Consider the following 17165-nt stretch of genomic DNA (forward strand, 5'->3'; position numbering starts at 1 on the left):
TTTCTTCCCCCAAAAGCAAAACACATGCAAATGTCTGTCATCAAAAAGCATGTACTTTTTCAGAATGTCACAATTACCTAGCCACAACTAGATGCTGTAATTTGTCGACCAACTCCTTGCAAACTTCAATAATGACCTCAAACCCTTGGATAAAACTGCAAAATAATTTCCCCCCCCCCTTTAAATGTAATTTTGTAATGCTTTGATTCCCACCCATCACCAGGCTGAAGGGCTCCAAGAGCATGCTGCTACATGTTTCTAGCGCAGCAATTGAAAGAACGCTGAAGCCACTGACAGCAGCTGTGGGAACTTTCCAGCCCCAAGCTTTCCAGCTAACAGAAAAAGTGACAAATGTCAGATATGTACTTCTGGAAAAAAACTGTTAACTTAAAAATGGGAACAGCTGAAAAAGTAACATTTTACAGCTCATAAGCATTCAAACTAAATGGTTAAAATACAGAGGTATTCTGCCAGTAAGTTTAGCTCACCAGTATTGCTGCCTGTGTTGCAGAACATATGTGAAGCAGGGTATTCAAGCAGAAAAACAGGAATAAAAAACAGAAGAAATGGTCAACATTATCAGAATATACTGTGAAACATTTGCCTAATAGGCTTATACCTACAATATCATCTGATGACACTAGAACCTGTATTAGTACCACTGAAAGAAAAAAATTATAGACAACAGAGATTAAAAAGAAGCCTAAAAACATAATATGCTGAAGCATTAATTATTTCGTACAAATATTGCCTAAGCCTGCAGACAGTCTGAAACGATAGCTCCTAAAGAGTAAGCTGTTTGTTTCTCAAGCAAGCAGTCAGAGATCTGCTGACTGGGGGGGCAGCTTTAGGAAGAGGGGAAGGTGCACAGGCCAGCTCCTCCAGGTGAACACACTGCAGAGCACTGAGCCAGCACAGGGAAACCCTTCCCGCCAGCACATCTCAGTCTCTGCCTCTCTGGCAGCGAACAAATAGGATCAGCTACACCCAGACCTCTAGAAACAAGACTTAAAAGTTTTCTTTGCTGGCTTTCAGAGATTTGCCTCCAAGACCGGCATATGATTGACAGCACTGCTGTGGTGCTGTCAATGGAGCAGCACCGGCTCAAAACCATGCCCAGGAGAGCCACAGCACCAGCAGCCACTGTGTTCAGTGACCAGGTAGCCTCAGATTGGGCACTTTTATACCCAGATCATAGAAATCATCTGCCCACCCTCAAGCAAAGATCCGGATAAAACCACCACCTTGCCCAAACCAAGCCGGTACACAAGCACCCAAGCTGGGAGGAACATTTATTTCTCCACTAAATGTAGTCATGACAACCACATCTTCATTTAAGAGATGAGCAGGAAGAGGTCATGAGGCACTTGTCATGCAGGGATAAAATACCACACCTCAAGTGTGCACAGGAGGGTAAGTTTTGCTGCATGCCATCTGCAAATCAAGAAAACTAACATCCTAACATGACAGGCACACACACCCTCAAAACAGCCCAGGCATCTAGGTGCAACCACTACACAACAGTTTTACCAAATAGCAAACTTCTGGAGGATTTCTCTGCTAAAGAAGTATCTATGATAGACTTGAACATGCTACACCACTCCACAAATTCTCCTGATTAAAGCTCTTCTTGTTTACCTTGAAACAAGCTACAAAACTATCAGAAAGTGATACTTATTGCAGAAGCCATGACCAAAAAAAGCAAGCAGCTTCCTTTTCCAGCCTGTATCTTGCTCTCTTTGGCTGCTCAAAGCTTTCCCCCCCTCCCCAAACACGACCATCCCTGGAGGCATTTAAAAGACATGTAGGGACATGGTTTAGTGGTGGACTTGGCAGTGTTAGGTTAATGGTTGGACTTGATGATCTTAAAGGTCTTTTCCAACCTAAATGATTCTATGTGTCAGAGCTCAGGTGCTATCTATACCAGATGGCAGTGACCATCTTTCCTACAGGTCTGAACAAGGGCAGGAATGCTGGTACATCCCATTTTTTCCAAATTTTTTATTTTATTTTATTTTAAAACACATGGAGCCACATCTCACAGTATGTATGGCATGCCTAGGAACATCATAGCTCTAGAAAGCCAATGGCTGCCACGATGGAGTTATTTTGGTCCAGCCACATTTTCATTTCACAAGAAATAAAATAGAAACACTCTTGTGGGTAAATTCCTCCTTCTTCCTTCCCCACAGTTACCTTTGATTTGTGGCTACCTGAGCATTTTGTACTAAAATGGATTATCTCTTCCTTGCTGCGAGCCCTTTCAAAAACAGTCAGCGGCCTGCAAATTAATATAAACCTTAGTATTATCTAGCAATAATACGAGGAGGGAAGGAACTGTGGACCTCATACCACACAAAATTAAACCGAGGGCGGTCTGTGGCCACAGGGCACAGGTTCATTACTCCTATTTTATACAGCAGATTCAGGGGCATCTTCTCAGATGCTTTTACTTGTCAGAGAGAAAGGATATGCAGAAAGACAGTCTTGCCAATTGAATGATTCTGAAAAAAGTTAGAGACATGCCATCATTTGGAAATTTAATTGGTTTTGTTAGGAGGTTATTTGTTACTGTTTTATTCATTTTGGTTTTAAGTGTATTCAGACACAACTCCAGTTTTTGCCCAGCCGATTTTTTATGATCCTTGACATCTGTTTAAAATTATTTAAACATCTGTTTAAAGCTGTTTCTCTGTGACCATAATAAAAATTATCCTGATGGTCAGTGGAGAACTGTCAAACACAGGAAAACATTTGGGAAAGGGAGGGAGAGAAATGGTTCTTTCAGTTCTAGTCACACTGCATTACTCTCAGCAATCAAGACAACAGGCAAAATACCAGGAGACGGGATGAGGTTTTGCAGTTAATAGCAGCCTAAGTGCACACACTAACCATTTATCTGGGCTTCATTACCCTTATGCATGCATATGCATGCTTTGTAAGGGCAGCCCAAAAATGATTCTGTTGTTTTGTACATACAGGTCGTGAGCCGGTGACACTGAAGTCACAGTAAATTTTGACCCCTCAGGTGCAGAGGCTCAAGGCTAGACAGAGCCTGAGTCTATCTCACATCTACAGCAAGCTTCCCACCAAATTTGGCAGCGCAGGCATAAAAACACTAAATACTACATCTCTTAAAAGTAGCTACGCAGGCTTCACCTCTAGGTAACTTCCCATTTTATTTTTGTTTATAGAAAACATTCTCAGTGTCTTTCAAAGACAGAATGATACATTTCCCCATAAAGGTGCATAACTATAATCAACAACCGGGCAGTGGAGAGCTTGCATCAGTCTCTGACAGACATCGACAAGCAGGAAGTCCCTGCGCAGGAGCTGCTCCGACCGTCACTGCCTCCAACACCACACGATGGGCACATTTGTGCCAAGGTGCGCAAAGGCAACCCAGTCTGTGCAGGCAGAGAGCTGGCACCCCAAGTCAAACAAAGGCACACATGGAGCGACTTCATCGGCTTTCAAGAGGAAGAAGAGGACGGAGTTAGCTTCAGAGACAACCTGCAGGCCTGTGGGCACTGCTATCAGTCCTGCAAGGAGGGCCTCAGCTGGCAAGGTATGCCTGGAAGTGAGATGGAGACACTACAGAAACTTAGATTCTTCCAAAATAATTTCCCAAAAGCTAACTCACAGAAGTTTACATAGAGAAATATTTTAACATATTTTACCCTCTCAACAGAACGCTGACAGGAGCATTTGTCTGTGTTTGCTGCCCAGAACCGTCAATGGAAACCCTGAAGATTAAAAGCACACTCAGCAAGACTTTGACTAACAGGCTTTCTCTTGAAAAGTTTGCAAGTGGCAAACAAACATTTCTCAAGAAACCAAGTTATTCAGTGCAAGTACAAAGAATAAGCCGTATGAAGAACTGCAGGCAGTGGGCAGGGAAAGCGGTGGCAGGAAGCACCCTGCATCTACTGGTTACTCAGAGGACAGAAGTGGGTCCAGACAACAAATACTGCTCAAAAAGCAGCCATAAAAATCAAAAAACAATTGATACTTTCACCCTTAGATAGCTTTGGTGAAGGAGAAAGGAGACTCATGAGAAGGAGAGAACAGCAGCTCAAAATACAGGAAGGAATGAAGAGCTGCAGCAAGCAGGTTTCCTCAAGCAGCACCTGAGGGGCACAGCAAGGGTTTCATGCCCCATCACACGCAGAGCGAGGCTCGAGCTGTGTCAGTGCAACTCACACCTGAAAGCCTCTGGCCACTCACTTGTTGAAGCACCTGTCTTCTGCTGCTTCTGAACTCCAGCTTAAATGCAAAGGCTTTTATCACATATAACTGCACCCTCATGTAATATAAACCACTAACACTTAGCAAAATGGAAAAGGTACAACCAATAAACTGTATGGGGAACAATATAACAATAATTTTTAGAATTCAATTTTTTTTTCAGTCCTTAAAGCAATTTGCATGCTTGCTGTAATCAACATTCACTGCAGAGACAGTAAAAAAAAAAAAAAAGGAATGGATACAAGTTTTAAGATTTAGAGTAAGCTTTGTAATATTTGTATATGACAACTTAAATATTTAAAACATCAGAACATTTACAACTGCACAGGCACACCACTACAGACAGATTACAATCCTAGGCATTTAAGTTTCATTAATTATCTTAGGTTGTTTCCAGCTCAACGTTTAGTCATTTAAAAATGGCTAGCGGGGGTTACTGAGGAAAGAAAGGCCTCGAAAAAATTCATACAGAAACAAATGATGGTAGAACACACTTCCTGTGGTTAAAGGATTTAAGGGTTTCTCGTGGCCCAGCTGATGAGCTACCAATTACCATCACCGGAAGCAAATTCAAGTAACCTACACTAATTCTAAACTCTACTAATGCTAAACTCTTAAACTAAGCTCTCCTGCCTAACGATTGAGTGCAGCCAAACAGATAGTGCCGATAATCTCTTTGAAGGATTAAACGTAGCAATACCTTGGCACCTTTCAGCTATATCAAAAAAGAAGCAATAATGAAAGTCTGTCTATCTTCAAAGCCTGTATAAAAATGGTGTGATTAGTTTCTCATCTGTCTAAAATGCTCTTTGTGCTGTTAGACGCAGTTACTAAGAGAAGCCAAGAATGGAGGCAAAGAGGAAACAGGTTACTTAGAGAAATGTGTGTTTAAACTCTCAGCGTGGGGGTTCCCTAGTCTTCTCTTACATGAAGCTCTCCTCACTGGTCAAGCAAGTCACAGATCCAGAGGAAAGCAGGCGCTACACAAATCACAATGACAAGCAGAGGAGAGAGCTCTCAGGTTCGGAGTCAACCTCCCCCGAGCATCGCAACTAAGACCTGAACCAGACTGGACACCCAGTGCACAAAAAGCAGCCCGTGTTCACAGCAGCGGTGGTACACAGTGTCTTACGTGCTGTAATTCCCATTGCAGGAGCCTGCAAGCACACAGACTGCTGTGGCCTCTGATGTTTAAGCAAAAGGAAACAGTTTCCTGAATCGCTGCATGTTATCGCTGCCACAATTGCCTCAATCCTCAAGAGCAGGAAGACATACAGAAGGAGCCTCCTCCTGCAGCCTCAGCAAGTCTGAGCACAGGCAGGAGTTGTTACAGGAATGTAAATCTTCCCAGGCATATCACTCTTTGCCCTAGCTTCACCTCTGTTTTGCCTGCAACTGCCTATAAACATGTGGGACTGCTGCTACCGTGCCTCTTCTACTTAGAGGCGGGCCAGCCTGGGGACGATGCTCTTCAAACCTGATGTAGATGAAAAGTACAGCTTGGCCTGATGCACACAGAGCTGCTGTTGCAGCCCCAGTGCCTTGGTTACAGCTGCTCTGAATACACAGAAACAGGCACACATAAACTTCTGCACCCGGTTTAAGAGGAAGCACCACAGCCAGCTTTGAACGTATCCTCCCCCTTCTCCAGTCTCTCAGAAGTGAAAGAAAAAGATCTGGTGAAGAAACTGAAGAAAATCAAGAGAACCAGTAGAATGAGTACAGGTAGACCAAGATATCTCTTCATAAATGACAGAAGACACATACCCACAAAGAACAACTATCAGTCTGTTACATCGTGTCCCAGGCTGCAGCCTGACCAGGAATCACCATGAGCATCCACCAATATTTTGAGCATCCCCAAAGCAGGCGCGCTGCAGGGACATAGTGGCAGCTCTAAGGAGCCTCAACTCTCAGCTTTGAGGGTTCTCAGGAGAGAAGGGAGAACGCTGAGACAACAGCCTGTCATTGTTTTTTATAGCAATACAGACTTCATCAAGACATGATCCACTTGACTTAAACCTGTTTTGACTTCTGCTGCTGTTGAAGCAAAATCCTTGCTGCAAGATTTCAGCAAAGGTTTAAAAACTCTAAAGGCAGTAAATTCAAAGGTTTCATTAAACATGTGAAAAGCACTGAAATGGTACAATTTTGGTCCCTGTAACATATGTATTTTTAATATTAATGCTTGCTGTTTAGATTTTTAATATGCAGGTCCTACCTGAATCTCCTTATTTATGGACTCAGTCTGTACACCACAGGGTGGCAAAGCCTCACAGTGTGTAACATTTTCTTTGCCAGTCATAAGCACCGCATCTAAAGATGAGGATGTTCGAGGGACATGTCAGGAGACAGCCCATAAATACTGCCTTCTCTTACACACAAAAACAGGTTACAGACTGTGCTTGGTCACAGACTCCGCTTTTACTTTAGAAGCGGCTTTATCCTTTTTTTCTTTCAAAACTCTTTTCAACGTGCTACGTAATGGCTTTGTGCGAGTGGAAGATTTTCTTAGAAAAGCATAAATAGACTGCGAGAGAGGCTTGTGATCTTTAAGTAAGGGGTATGTGGAGAGAGGCTGGCTGCAGACAGTCCTTCTGAACCCAACAGGAAAGTCCAAGGCTTGCAGGACACCCACGCTGCAGATCACAGGCAGACCACATTAAATTAAAAATAGCAGATTAAAGCATGCAAAGTGTGTAACAGTTGGTAGAGTATGTGGATAAATCAGGATGTGGGAACCCTAATATCAATTTACTAAATGTTTTTAAGTGCTTTTAACTACTAGTGATAAGAAATACTTTAAAGCTGATTACAGCTGTCTGCCCATTACTAAATTTAACACGATCTAAGAGTTTAATACTATGTTTTTTCCTAGCAGCCTGCAAAAACGGCGATAGCAAAACTGAAAAGGCGCTTTCTAAGTAAAAAGGCGACAGGAAAAATAATTTATCCGTATGGTACGGCAGTGAAAATCCCAAGGAAGGATAAGCAGAGCCGAGAGGCCTTTCGAAACGAGCCACTTCATCGCACCCCGCCGATAGGAGATGTCAGGATTTCACCGAAGACTGCGGGACGCCGGCGGCACGCTCGGCTACGCGGCGGGGGCCGAGCAAGCGCCTGAGGCGAGTACTCGGCTGCCCGCGACGCCCGGCGACCTGCCCCCTGCCCGGCCCCGACCCCCGGCCCGCCTGCGCGGGTAGAGACAATGTCCGCCGGGAGGGGAAGAGAAGCGTATCTGTGGCGGGCGGCGGGCCGGGGGCAGCGGGGACCGGCACCACACGGCGAGCGGCGGCGCCTCTGAGGAACGGGGGACCGCGCCGCTCACGGTGCGGCCGCGGCCGCCTCCGCTCCGGAGCCCGCCGAGCCCCCGGCTGAGGAGAAGGGCCTCCCCGCGGCGGCTCGGCCGCCCCACACAACGCGGAGCCGGGCCGGGGTTGCTACCGTAGCAGGCTGACACTAAGAGAGAGCCCGCCGCCCCGCTCCCGCCCGCGGCTGAGGAAGAGCCCGCCGCCCCGCTCCGACTCGCCCCGCAGCGCCCACCTGGTCGGCGAGCTTGAGCACTGCCATCCTCCGCCGCTCCTCCCGCGCACATGCAGCTCCTGCGACGGGAGGCGAGCGCGCCCCACGACCGGCGCTGCTGCTGCGGCGGCGGCAGCAGCGGCTCCGCTCCGCGCCGGCGGGGCGGGGCGGGGAGGCCGCCTCGCCTCGCCCAGCCCGGCCCAGGAAGCAGGGGCGGGCGGGCTGCCGCTCACGGGCCGCACCGCCGCCTGCCGCCGCCTTTGTTCGCGCGGGCGGCCGGTGCCTGCGCGGAGCGGAGCGCAGGGCCGGCCCCGGGGGGGCTCTCGGCGCCCCCGCCCCACCGGGCAGCGCGAGGGGCGGCGGTGGCCGGGCTGAGGGACGGCACCGCCCCAGGCAGGGCCTGCCCCGCCGCCCGGACCCGCCCCGCACCCCGGGGGGGGCGGCTCTGACCGGCGGGCCCGGGCCGGACCGTAGCCGACGGTCCCCGGGGGGCACCTGCGGCACGCCGCGGGCGGGACCCGAGAGGCTGGCTGCTGCCGGTCTGGAGGCGGGAGGGGCGAAACCCGAGCGCCCGCAGCCCCCTCAGGGAGAGGGTAGTGCCTCGTCACAGCGGCTGTCCTCGCGGCAGGCCGCGCGTGCTGCCCCGTCCCGCTGCAGAGGGGCTGCCGGGCGGGGACCCGCCCTTGGGCTCCAGGCCTTCGCTCCCATGAAGACCAGGGCCTGCAGGCCCGCTGCGGTTCCCACCACGCTGAGGGAAAGCGGGAAACGTGCTCTGCTAAAGCCCTGTAAAAGGGGAAGCCGGGGCCTTTACCTTTCCCTTTTTTTCCCCCTGTGTACGTGCGTATGTAGAGGAACTGTCTGTCAACTCCCATCAAACAGGCACAACTGTTAGAGGGAAAGTCAGATGTGGTATCAAGTCTTTCAAAGTTTTTTACCTCTTTTTGGATTATATAGTTTTAACAGCTGCCTTGCAAGAATCTGGTAACTCCTGACAAGTCCAAGACTTTTTATACTCAATATATCATTTCACTTTTCAAGACCTAGCACACCAGATAAACTGTACTTCTTTTTCAACAAGCACACAAGCCCCACAGCCCCTGTCCTGTGCTACAGAGGAAAATGAGCATCATCCACTGTTCCTGGGGGAAACTTCTGTTCCACCCTCCAATGTGGCTGTCAGCAAGACATAAGGTGGTGGGGAAGAACTAAAAAAAAAAAAAAAAAAAAAAAAAAGCATGAAGGGGTAAATTCTTTCTCGCCCCCATGAGCTGACAAATCCCTGGAGTATGTTATTTGATTAAAATCATTGGCATAATGCACTACAACAGGAGATACAAACACAGTGAAGGTAATGAGGGTAATTACATTCTTCCAAGGACACGTAACTGAAGAGCAAAGGATTGAAGAATCCCTCTTCCCCTCCTCCATGTTGCACAAAGAGGCCAGGTATTTCTCCACAAGTTAGATTCTCCAGTAACAAGCTCCCTGTGTTCCCTGTGACACATCTGATGTAACTGTGATTTATCACTTTTCAACCTTTGATTACAGAACGGGGTGACTAAGTAGTTTAAAAAAAAAAAAGGAAGTGTCTTCTATAGAAGAAAACCAATCCAAGAAGGAAACAGATGTTGGTTTCAGGCTTCTGAGGCATCATTATAAATGGGGATTAAAAATAACATACAAGTTACAACACATTTTGACTCCACCTATTTTAAAGTGGTCTTCATGGAAAAACAGTGTTAATATAAATCAATCTTTTAAAGAACAACATAAAAAAGCGGCAAGAGAGATTCCAGTACTTGTTAAGAATGTATGAACTCAGTTTTTTCTTTTTAGTATCTTCACCCCTTATGGTCTTCATCATGCCAGAACACCTAGAAGCATTACATTTGCATCAGCGGATTTGTTGTGTGTCAAACCACGTGCTAAGAAGGGCAGTTGGCTGCCCTGCGCTGCCATGCACCAAGGACCAGAGCCTTTCTGCGTCCCACTGATTGAATCCAGAAATTCTGCTCTGACAGCCTGCTCCCAGGCTCTGTCGAAACACACGCTCACCACACAGAGGTCAGAAGTAAGCAGAAGTTAGCTTCCAGCTGAAAGCAAGCAAAAAAATGAAGAGGAAAAATGGAGGGAACTTTCAGCATTATAAGGAAAGGTCTGTTTTATTGTTTTCCATTGTAAAGGCCTGTTTCCAAAGACTTAGCATTCACCACAGCATTCCCCCTGCAGTTAAACAGATACATGAGAGAAAATGATTTTTCAGATTTGCATTTTGCTCCCCTCACTTTCGGATCTTAGAATCTCGTACAAACCCTTGTAACTTCATTGGGATTCCTGACAATCTCCTGTCGGGGAGCTAAGCTGATGGTATGCCATCTGAATGGAAATCTGATGCGGTAGGAGCCCAGTTCCTTGGGAGGAAATAATTGGGCTAGATGTGAGCTAGTGTTAAAGCATTTTTCTGAAGTTTTTTGTTCCCAACAAGCAGAGTCTTGTGCCAGGAGAGGTGTCACAGGATGGTGTCTGGCAGGACCAACCATCTATGACGCCGCTCCTTGGGAAGGTCCCCTGGGGCACGCAGGACAACAGAAAGTGTTCGCATCCCCTACTAACAGGGCAGTACTCAGTTTAGAGAGGTCCTTACAATTACATTTACACTATCCATTTAAAGTGTCATTTGCATGAACTGCCAAGATTGGTCACAGTGCTACAATCACTACCATCACAGTAAAGGAGCCCAAGATTTCTCTGAAAGTACAACATCCTCCTCTCCTGTTCACAAAATAGCACAAACAGCTACATTACAGGCTTCTGACTTCACATGCAGAATCAACTCCCTTTTCTGAGCTATTTTACTCAACAACTTCTTAGTCCTGGCTGGTACATAACAGTAATTTCATAGCACATTTTCACCTGAAACAATGTAGTATGCTCAACTGTCTTTTTGGGGAAGAGGCACAAAGACATTAGTATCCAGAGCTAATTTTTCGAGTAATGGTCATACCTGCAACTCTCAAACCTGTAGCATCATGCTGACTTTCCATACTGAGACATTAACAAGTATCATCAAAACAGGTGTGCAACAGCCTTAATGAGAATATACTTGAGCTTGCCAGGTATTGTCATCTTGGATTAAAGCTGTATTTGGAAAGGAAAAAGCCCTAGGGCTACACTGCGCCTCTGACATGGAAGTGGAAAGAAACCCTCTAAGGATGGTTGGTGCATTTGTTCCTTACTGACCCATGCCAAATCTTAAGACGACTCTGTGCATCCAGTTCAACTCTTGAAACACAAACACCCCTCCCATTACATATTTTAAAAAGCAAAATAGGAATACGAAGTCTTGAACTTTAGCACTTAAACAATTTCTGGCCAACAGCCAGGAAGAACAGAACTGCCCCAAATTTTGCAGTTGCCCACACTGAGATTTCTTGATCTTCTGGTGACAACACAACAGGGCTCTGTAGGATACTGGCCCACTGTAACAGGCCTCTCCCTTTTTTTTTTTTGTCCCCAGCAAAACCAAAGTTCCTCCAGTTCCATCTGAAACTGGATGAACGCCATTTGCTATTAGCAGTCGTACATGCATGAGCCACTTCCTCATTCACATTTTGTGTCAGGAAAGCACTTAGCATTCTTATACCAGCTTGGGCTCAGCAAAACTCCCAGGCACGCTTAGACTTAAACATATGACTTCAACAGGACTTAAGCATCAGCATAAACGATCTACTCTTTGTTAAGATCTCACATGCTACTTTCACATGGTGTAATATTGCAAGTCTTGATTTGGGCACTGACTTAGGACTTGAGAGATTCACTATCAATTCTCCCTCATGCCACGGTGCTCCTGTGTGATTCTGGGCAACCAACTCAGTCTTGCGGTGCCTGGCTTCCTGCTTGTACAGGGAAATCCGCCCACCTTCGAGGTGCAGCTGGGGAAGGATCTCAGGTAAAGGCCACTGGCTGCTGCTCTAAGCATTACTCTGCCATCACAGACTTAGTGTTAGTCTTCCCACACAGCATCAGGAAAACAGTATCTCGGAGCTGCACCAGAGGAAAAGAAAGCAACCTTGTTGAAATAAAGCCATTTGCACCGTACTTAAATGCTACAGAGAACCAGGATGTGGGTGGGAGACCAAGCACAGGATCACGGTCAAGAGTTCTCCCTGCACCTCTGTTCCTCCTGCAGCAATACAAACTCGCCTGCAAATTATCTGCTGGGTTCCCACAAGCGCTCCTACATCTCAGACAGACAGATCTCTGCGTTAGTCTGTTGTTTCTGCAGCTTAACAGGATGTGGTCACTTTAAGGCAGCCAAAAGTCTGCACCACCACCCTCCTCCCCGCTCCTGCTCTGCCTTCACAGCTGAGCAGCAGAGGAAGGGGAAGGGCTCGGCCCTGTTTTGCTCTCCAGTCAGGTCTGCTGCTGTATTTAAGCAAGATGATCACTCACAGATGGAGGGTGCAATTGCTCCTAGACGCATGTTTGGCTCCTGCCTCATGAAGAAAGCTGAAGTACATACAGTCAGCATATTCCTTAGCGGTGTTTATTTGCCACTGTTGAGAATGGATGAAAGACAGGACTGATGGCAAAAGATACATTTGTTATCTCTAACCATTTCTGATGACTTCAGGTATCTAGCATGCCTCTGGTCTCTACCTGTTGCCTATCCTCTAACAGCAGTGCATAAACATCCTGCTGTGCTTTCTTCCCCCTTTACAGACTCGGTGGGAGTCAGAGTGACGTATAAGCATCATTACGAGACTGTAGTGGTAGAAACAACCAAAAACATACAGAGCTGTGTGAATTTGAAATAGAACGGCAAACACCGGCCACAGCAGGAGACTGGGCAAGTGAAACACCAGAGACGGTAACTAATTATTGCTGTCACCATTTCCCTCTCCTGCACTGGTACAGCACACAGCGTGATTGGGGGGGGGGTGGGGGGGTGGGGGGGAGGAGGGCAGTCACCTCAGCAGGTGCTTCAAAGCTGCTCATCATTGCCCCCTTGAAGTCTTCTCCCTTCTGTGATTTATTTTCACAAGGCAGAATTTATTATTTTTTCCCATGGGAGATTCTTTTTATATCATTAAGTTCTTTTTCCTCCTTGCTTAGTATTTACACAGGGGAAGGAATCAAACAGAATTAATCAATTCACTGGTAAGGGCAGAGAAGGGAGAAGACCTAAGCAACACCTCCTCTCATCCAGACACAGGCCTCCTCATTTCATATACTTTTTGATTATTCTTCTGCAGCCATGTAGTTAACGCACAGAGAGGCTTAGACATATGATACAACTGGAAACTGTGAATTTGAAGCTAAAATCATAACTATTGCAGACTTCTGCTGTGTTAACCAAAAAGGAACTCCCCCATATGTTAAGGTGTTGGTCCTAGCTAGTACCTCTCTTCCAGATGTGCATGTAACTAGCACTAGGTATTGAAAATGGGAGCAATTAGGGCAGATGACAACTAGACAGGCTAAGCTGGGGCTACTCCTTTCTGGTTACACGTCTAGAAACACCTCTCTGCAAAAGGGGAAGATTTCACTGACAGCAGTAAGCGTTAGGCTCACTTCAGTTCTTACAGTGATGTGTTAGTGGCCTGTGCAAATACATATCTATCTTTACCATCCCAGACAAGAGACTGCAACAAAATTTTCAGCAATTTGTCATGTAGCCCGGTGCTCAATCTAGAAACCAGTTAAGTCAGTAGAAAGACACATTGATTTCCACAGGCTTTTGACAAGGTTTCACATGATGCAGGGAGGACAGAACAGAGGAGAAGAAAAAGCCTAAGCCTTTTGCTGCCCTGTATTACATAAAGAGGGCCAGAGAAATCTGGGTTATTTTGCCATTTGTTTGGGGTTTTAACTTTTATCTCCTGTCCTCCTTTCCTGGAAAATACCAAGTTATCTGATTCTGCTTTAAGTTTTCCGACAGACAAAAAAATCCCTCCAACAAAAAAAAACCCAAACACACCAAACCCCAACACTGGACACTTTACCACACTACGAGCTGCTGTCCTGGCTGTGGAGTCTGGACTCTGTACCAAAACAGACACTCTATACCAACTGGTGCTAAGGTACCAGAGTAAAAAAGAAGAAAAAGTAGTGAGGGGAAAAAAAAAAAAAAGGATTAGCAAAACCAAGTTAGAAAAAGGAAAGTTCAGTATTTAAACTTTATGTTCTCAGCCCTATTCCATTTATGGGTACGTACAATATCTTAAATCTCCTGTGTCATTAATCTTCTAGGGGAAACATGGAGAGAAAATAGCAGACATAAGAAAAGTATGTTTAGGGCTTCCTTGTGCATAGTGTAAGTATATATGAGTTTAAAATATTCAAATCCTACCCACTCCCCCAACTCAGGACAACAGTCTTTGGACTTTAAAAGCAGTATCTTCCACTGCTCATGGTCTGAAGTGATTCATCAGCTTTGAAATATTCTTTTTTTTAAATCTAAATCCTCATTTTCCACTGACTTATATTTTGAAGTATGCCTGACCTTTGAAGAATTCAGCAAATGGTCTCCAGGGGGTAGGATTCCTGTTACATTGAAACATCCTGTGTACCCCTCTGAGTGCAACATCAGGTAATTGTACAAGTTGTATTTATCTAATGAGTCATACCCATTAAAAAGATATCATTGACAGAAATCAACCTCTCTTCATACACTCATTTCATGTAAATAACCTGCAGCAATTAATTATTTGTAATCCCTAGCTTTGAAGTTTCTCTTCTACTCTTACATCCTCAAGATCAAATTCATTGAACTGTCGCACTAATATAAAATACCAAATTTTAATCTCAGTTGCATCAGGACATTATCATTATTTTAATATTAGTAGATTTCACGTCCTTGGTCTTTTCACTTCTCAATACCTGCATAATCTTCACTTCTGCCTGGTACTAGGTACAGCCAGCAGGACACCAATGGATAAATGCCAGCAATGTTGAAATCTATCAGCCAAAACAGAGTAATTTTGGAAAGAAACAAGGTTGGTTGTCCAAGGTCGCACTCTTGGAAGCAAGGAGCATTGCTGGAAACGAGGAATATGTATCAATCCATTCTCAGTGTGCAGAGAGGAACAAAGGGCCTAGGACTGAGCCTCAGCCAGGTCCTAATGAGTTGAACACCAGCTCTAAGACGCAGGTAACTTTTGGGACTGTTCTACTAGCAAATTCCTTCCCCAAATTCAACTATATTGCTCACAGCACCCAAAAGTCAGCAAAATATTTCATTTTTCAAGTCACATGAAGAAAGAAATCCCATTCCTGAAGTTACATTTAATTAGAAGGGGCGTGGGAGCATGCAGCGACTAACATGCAGTTGCCACCAAGGAGGGAGTAGTTTTCTCTCTGATGTGAGGGTTTAGCTCATAATCCAAAGGGAGGTTTTTTCCCTTCCATCAGAGAAGTAATGTGGCCAAGAGCTCTGCGGGGAGAGTGATGTGACAGAGGGTGTCAGTAACATTATTTTTGGAGGAGTGCTGCAAGTCTGAATTAAGTTCAGAGCTGCTGGATGAAAGCTAATGGAAACAAATCAGCCTAACATACTGTAGTCCATGTTGCGTTATGGTTAAATATGAAACATGCTGTGCAGTACTATACATTCCCTTACAAAAAGGGAACACTAGACTAGAACTTTGCAGAAGGAAAGTCTGTGAAACAAACCAATTAAAATATCTAAATATAGTAAAATATAGATGAGAATTTACTATTTGTTTTCAGGAGAACAAAAGGTACATATATTATGGTACCGGCTTACCTCAAGCTAGTTGGATCATCACAGGCCATGCCAAAACTGATAGACATCCAAATTTTTCCTAGAAGATAAATCAGAAACAGCCATTATACACCCTTTTGGTGTGTCAATATTTGCAAAGAGCAGAGAGCCAATAATCAAAGTCACGAGCCACAGCCTAGAAGGCTGCAAACTGAAGGGTGATGGGGGTCAGCTCCACATGTCTACAAAAAGGCAGAAAGCCAGAGGAATAGCCAGCACAGCTCTGAAAATAAGCAGAAACATCAAGCTCTTCAGGGCATAGAATCAATGGGAGGGGCAGACTTGGAAAGAGTTCTGCATTCAGAAACAAAGCTATCTACGTCCTCCCGCAAATTTAAAACAAGACCATGTGTCATAGCAGATTCACAGGAGTTCCCTGTTCTATCAGAAAATAATTCTGCTGACCCCAAATTTCATCCTGCCACTCATACAATAAGAGAAAACACTGTTTTGCTTCTAACGTTTCTAGTGCCTGATCCAACTGCAGTTTGTTTCCCAACACTTGGCCAACTGTACTAGCCGCTACACAGGCTGAAGAGGACAAAGTTCGTCCCATGAAGAGCACAAACCTTTGTAACATGAAGAACGAAGGAAATCCAGCAGCACAGTTACCTCAGTTTAGTTTTACTAAGTTTTACCCTACATGCTTCGAAACTGCTACAGAGACTCGCATTTACTGACAGCATTCATTCTGAACTGGGTGGTGGTGGTTCTTCAGATTATACATTTTGAGATGTTTTACTCCTCACTCTCGCTACCTCGTTGCTAAAAACTGGGATTTGACGTTTTACAATGGTTTATACTGTAAGCCTGAAGGAGGAAAAATCCATTTTTCTTTCTGTGCTTCAGTTACAGAAGGAAATAAGTAACATGAGCCATGAAAGGACTTTGATCCAGAACTAGGGAATGTAAATGCTTTACAGATGCCAAATAAGGATGTTTCCAAAGAAAAAGAAAACAAAGCATTCTCTACCCCAACCCCTTTTCATTTCCAAACAAGGTAATGGAAAGAGAAATTTATAAGAATTTGATGGAAGTTCCATTTCTCCAAGAGGTTGTTCTGTTTTTAATAATTACATACATTCATCAGAATAAACAACTGGTTGTTTTGACAGGGGCTTACTGTGTTCCTGGGAGGGGAAAAAAAATAGTTTCTTTAGGTCAGGAGTGTCTCTTAAAGCCCTACAGAGACTGGAGAGAAACAGGGTAGAGAGGCAGGAACTCGTCCTTAACTGCAACAATGTTGGTGAAATTATAATGACCTGCCTGATGGCCACACTGCCTGCACAACGCCTCCTAGGAAAGTCCACAGCATGTACTGACACCAGTGAAGCCCACCAGAAAGTGCTACAAATAGGAAGTTCCTGTGGTTGACCAGTTTTATTTGTACTAGATTTTTGGATAGCTCATGACCTTGCTCTGACTTACATCAATATCAGTTCATCTTGCACGTTCTTTACCAAAACCCAGCCTCTGTGGGTAAGAACTGCTGAGAGTCTTCAATAAACAAACAAAAAAGATTCAACAGACCAAAATATGAAGTGTTTCCAACTAAACCCTACTTTCCCTCTAAGAAATGAAGAGCCCACCCGCTATTTATGAGTTGGAA

At 45.2% G+C, this 17165-nt stretch overlaps 1 protein-coding gene across 4 annotated transcripts in view; it reads right to left on the reverse strand.

Annotated features, from left to right (window-relative positions):
• ANKRD44 (ankyrin repeat domain 44) overlaps positions 1-17165 on the reverse strand; it is a 158558-nt gene that overhangs the window by 132639 nt on the left and 8754 nt on the right. For 3 of the 4 annotated variants that reach the window (XM_075756242.1, XM_075756239.1, XM_075756238.1), the window contains exon 1: positions 7792-7960. In XM_075756242.1, coding sequence (XP_075612357.1) covers positions 7792-7818 — 27 coding nt within the window. In that variant the 5' untranslated portion in view covers positions 7819-7960. Of the gene's footprint in view, positions 1-7791; positions 7961-15538; positions 15597-17165 lie in introns of those variants that run through there. The other variant, XM_075756240.1, reaches the window with a different exon arrangement.

The sequence above is a fragment of the Balearica regulorum genome, chromosome 6 (assembly GCF_011004875.1).
Source record: "Balearica regulorum gibbericeps isolate bBalReg1 chromosome 6, bBalReg1.pri, whole genome shotgun sequence".
Lineage (NCBI taxonomy): Eukaryota > Metazoa > Chordata > Aves > Gruiformes > Gruidae > Balearica > Balearica regulorum.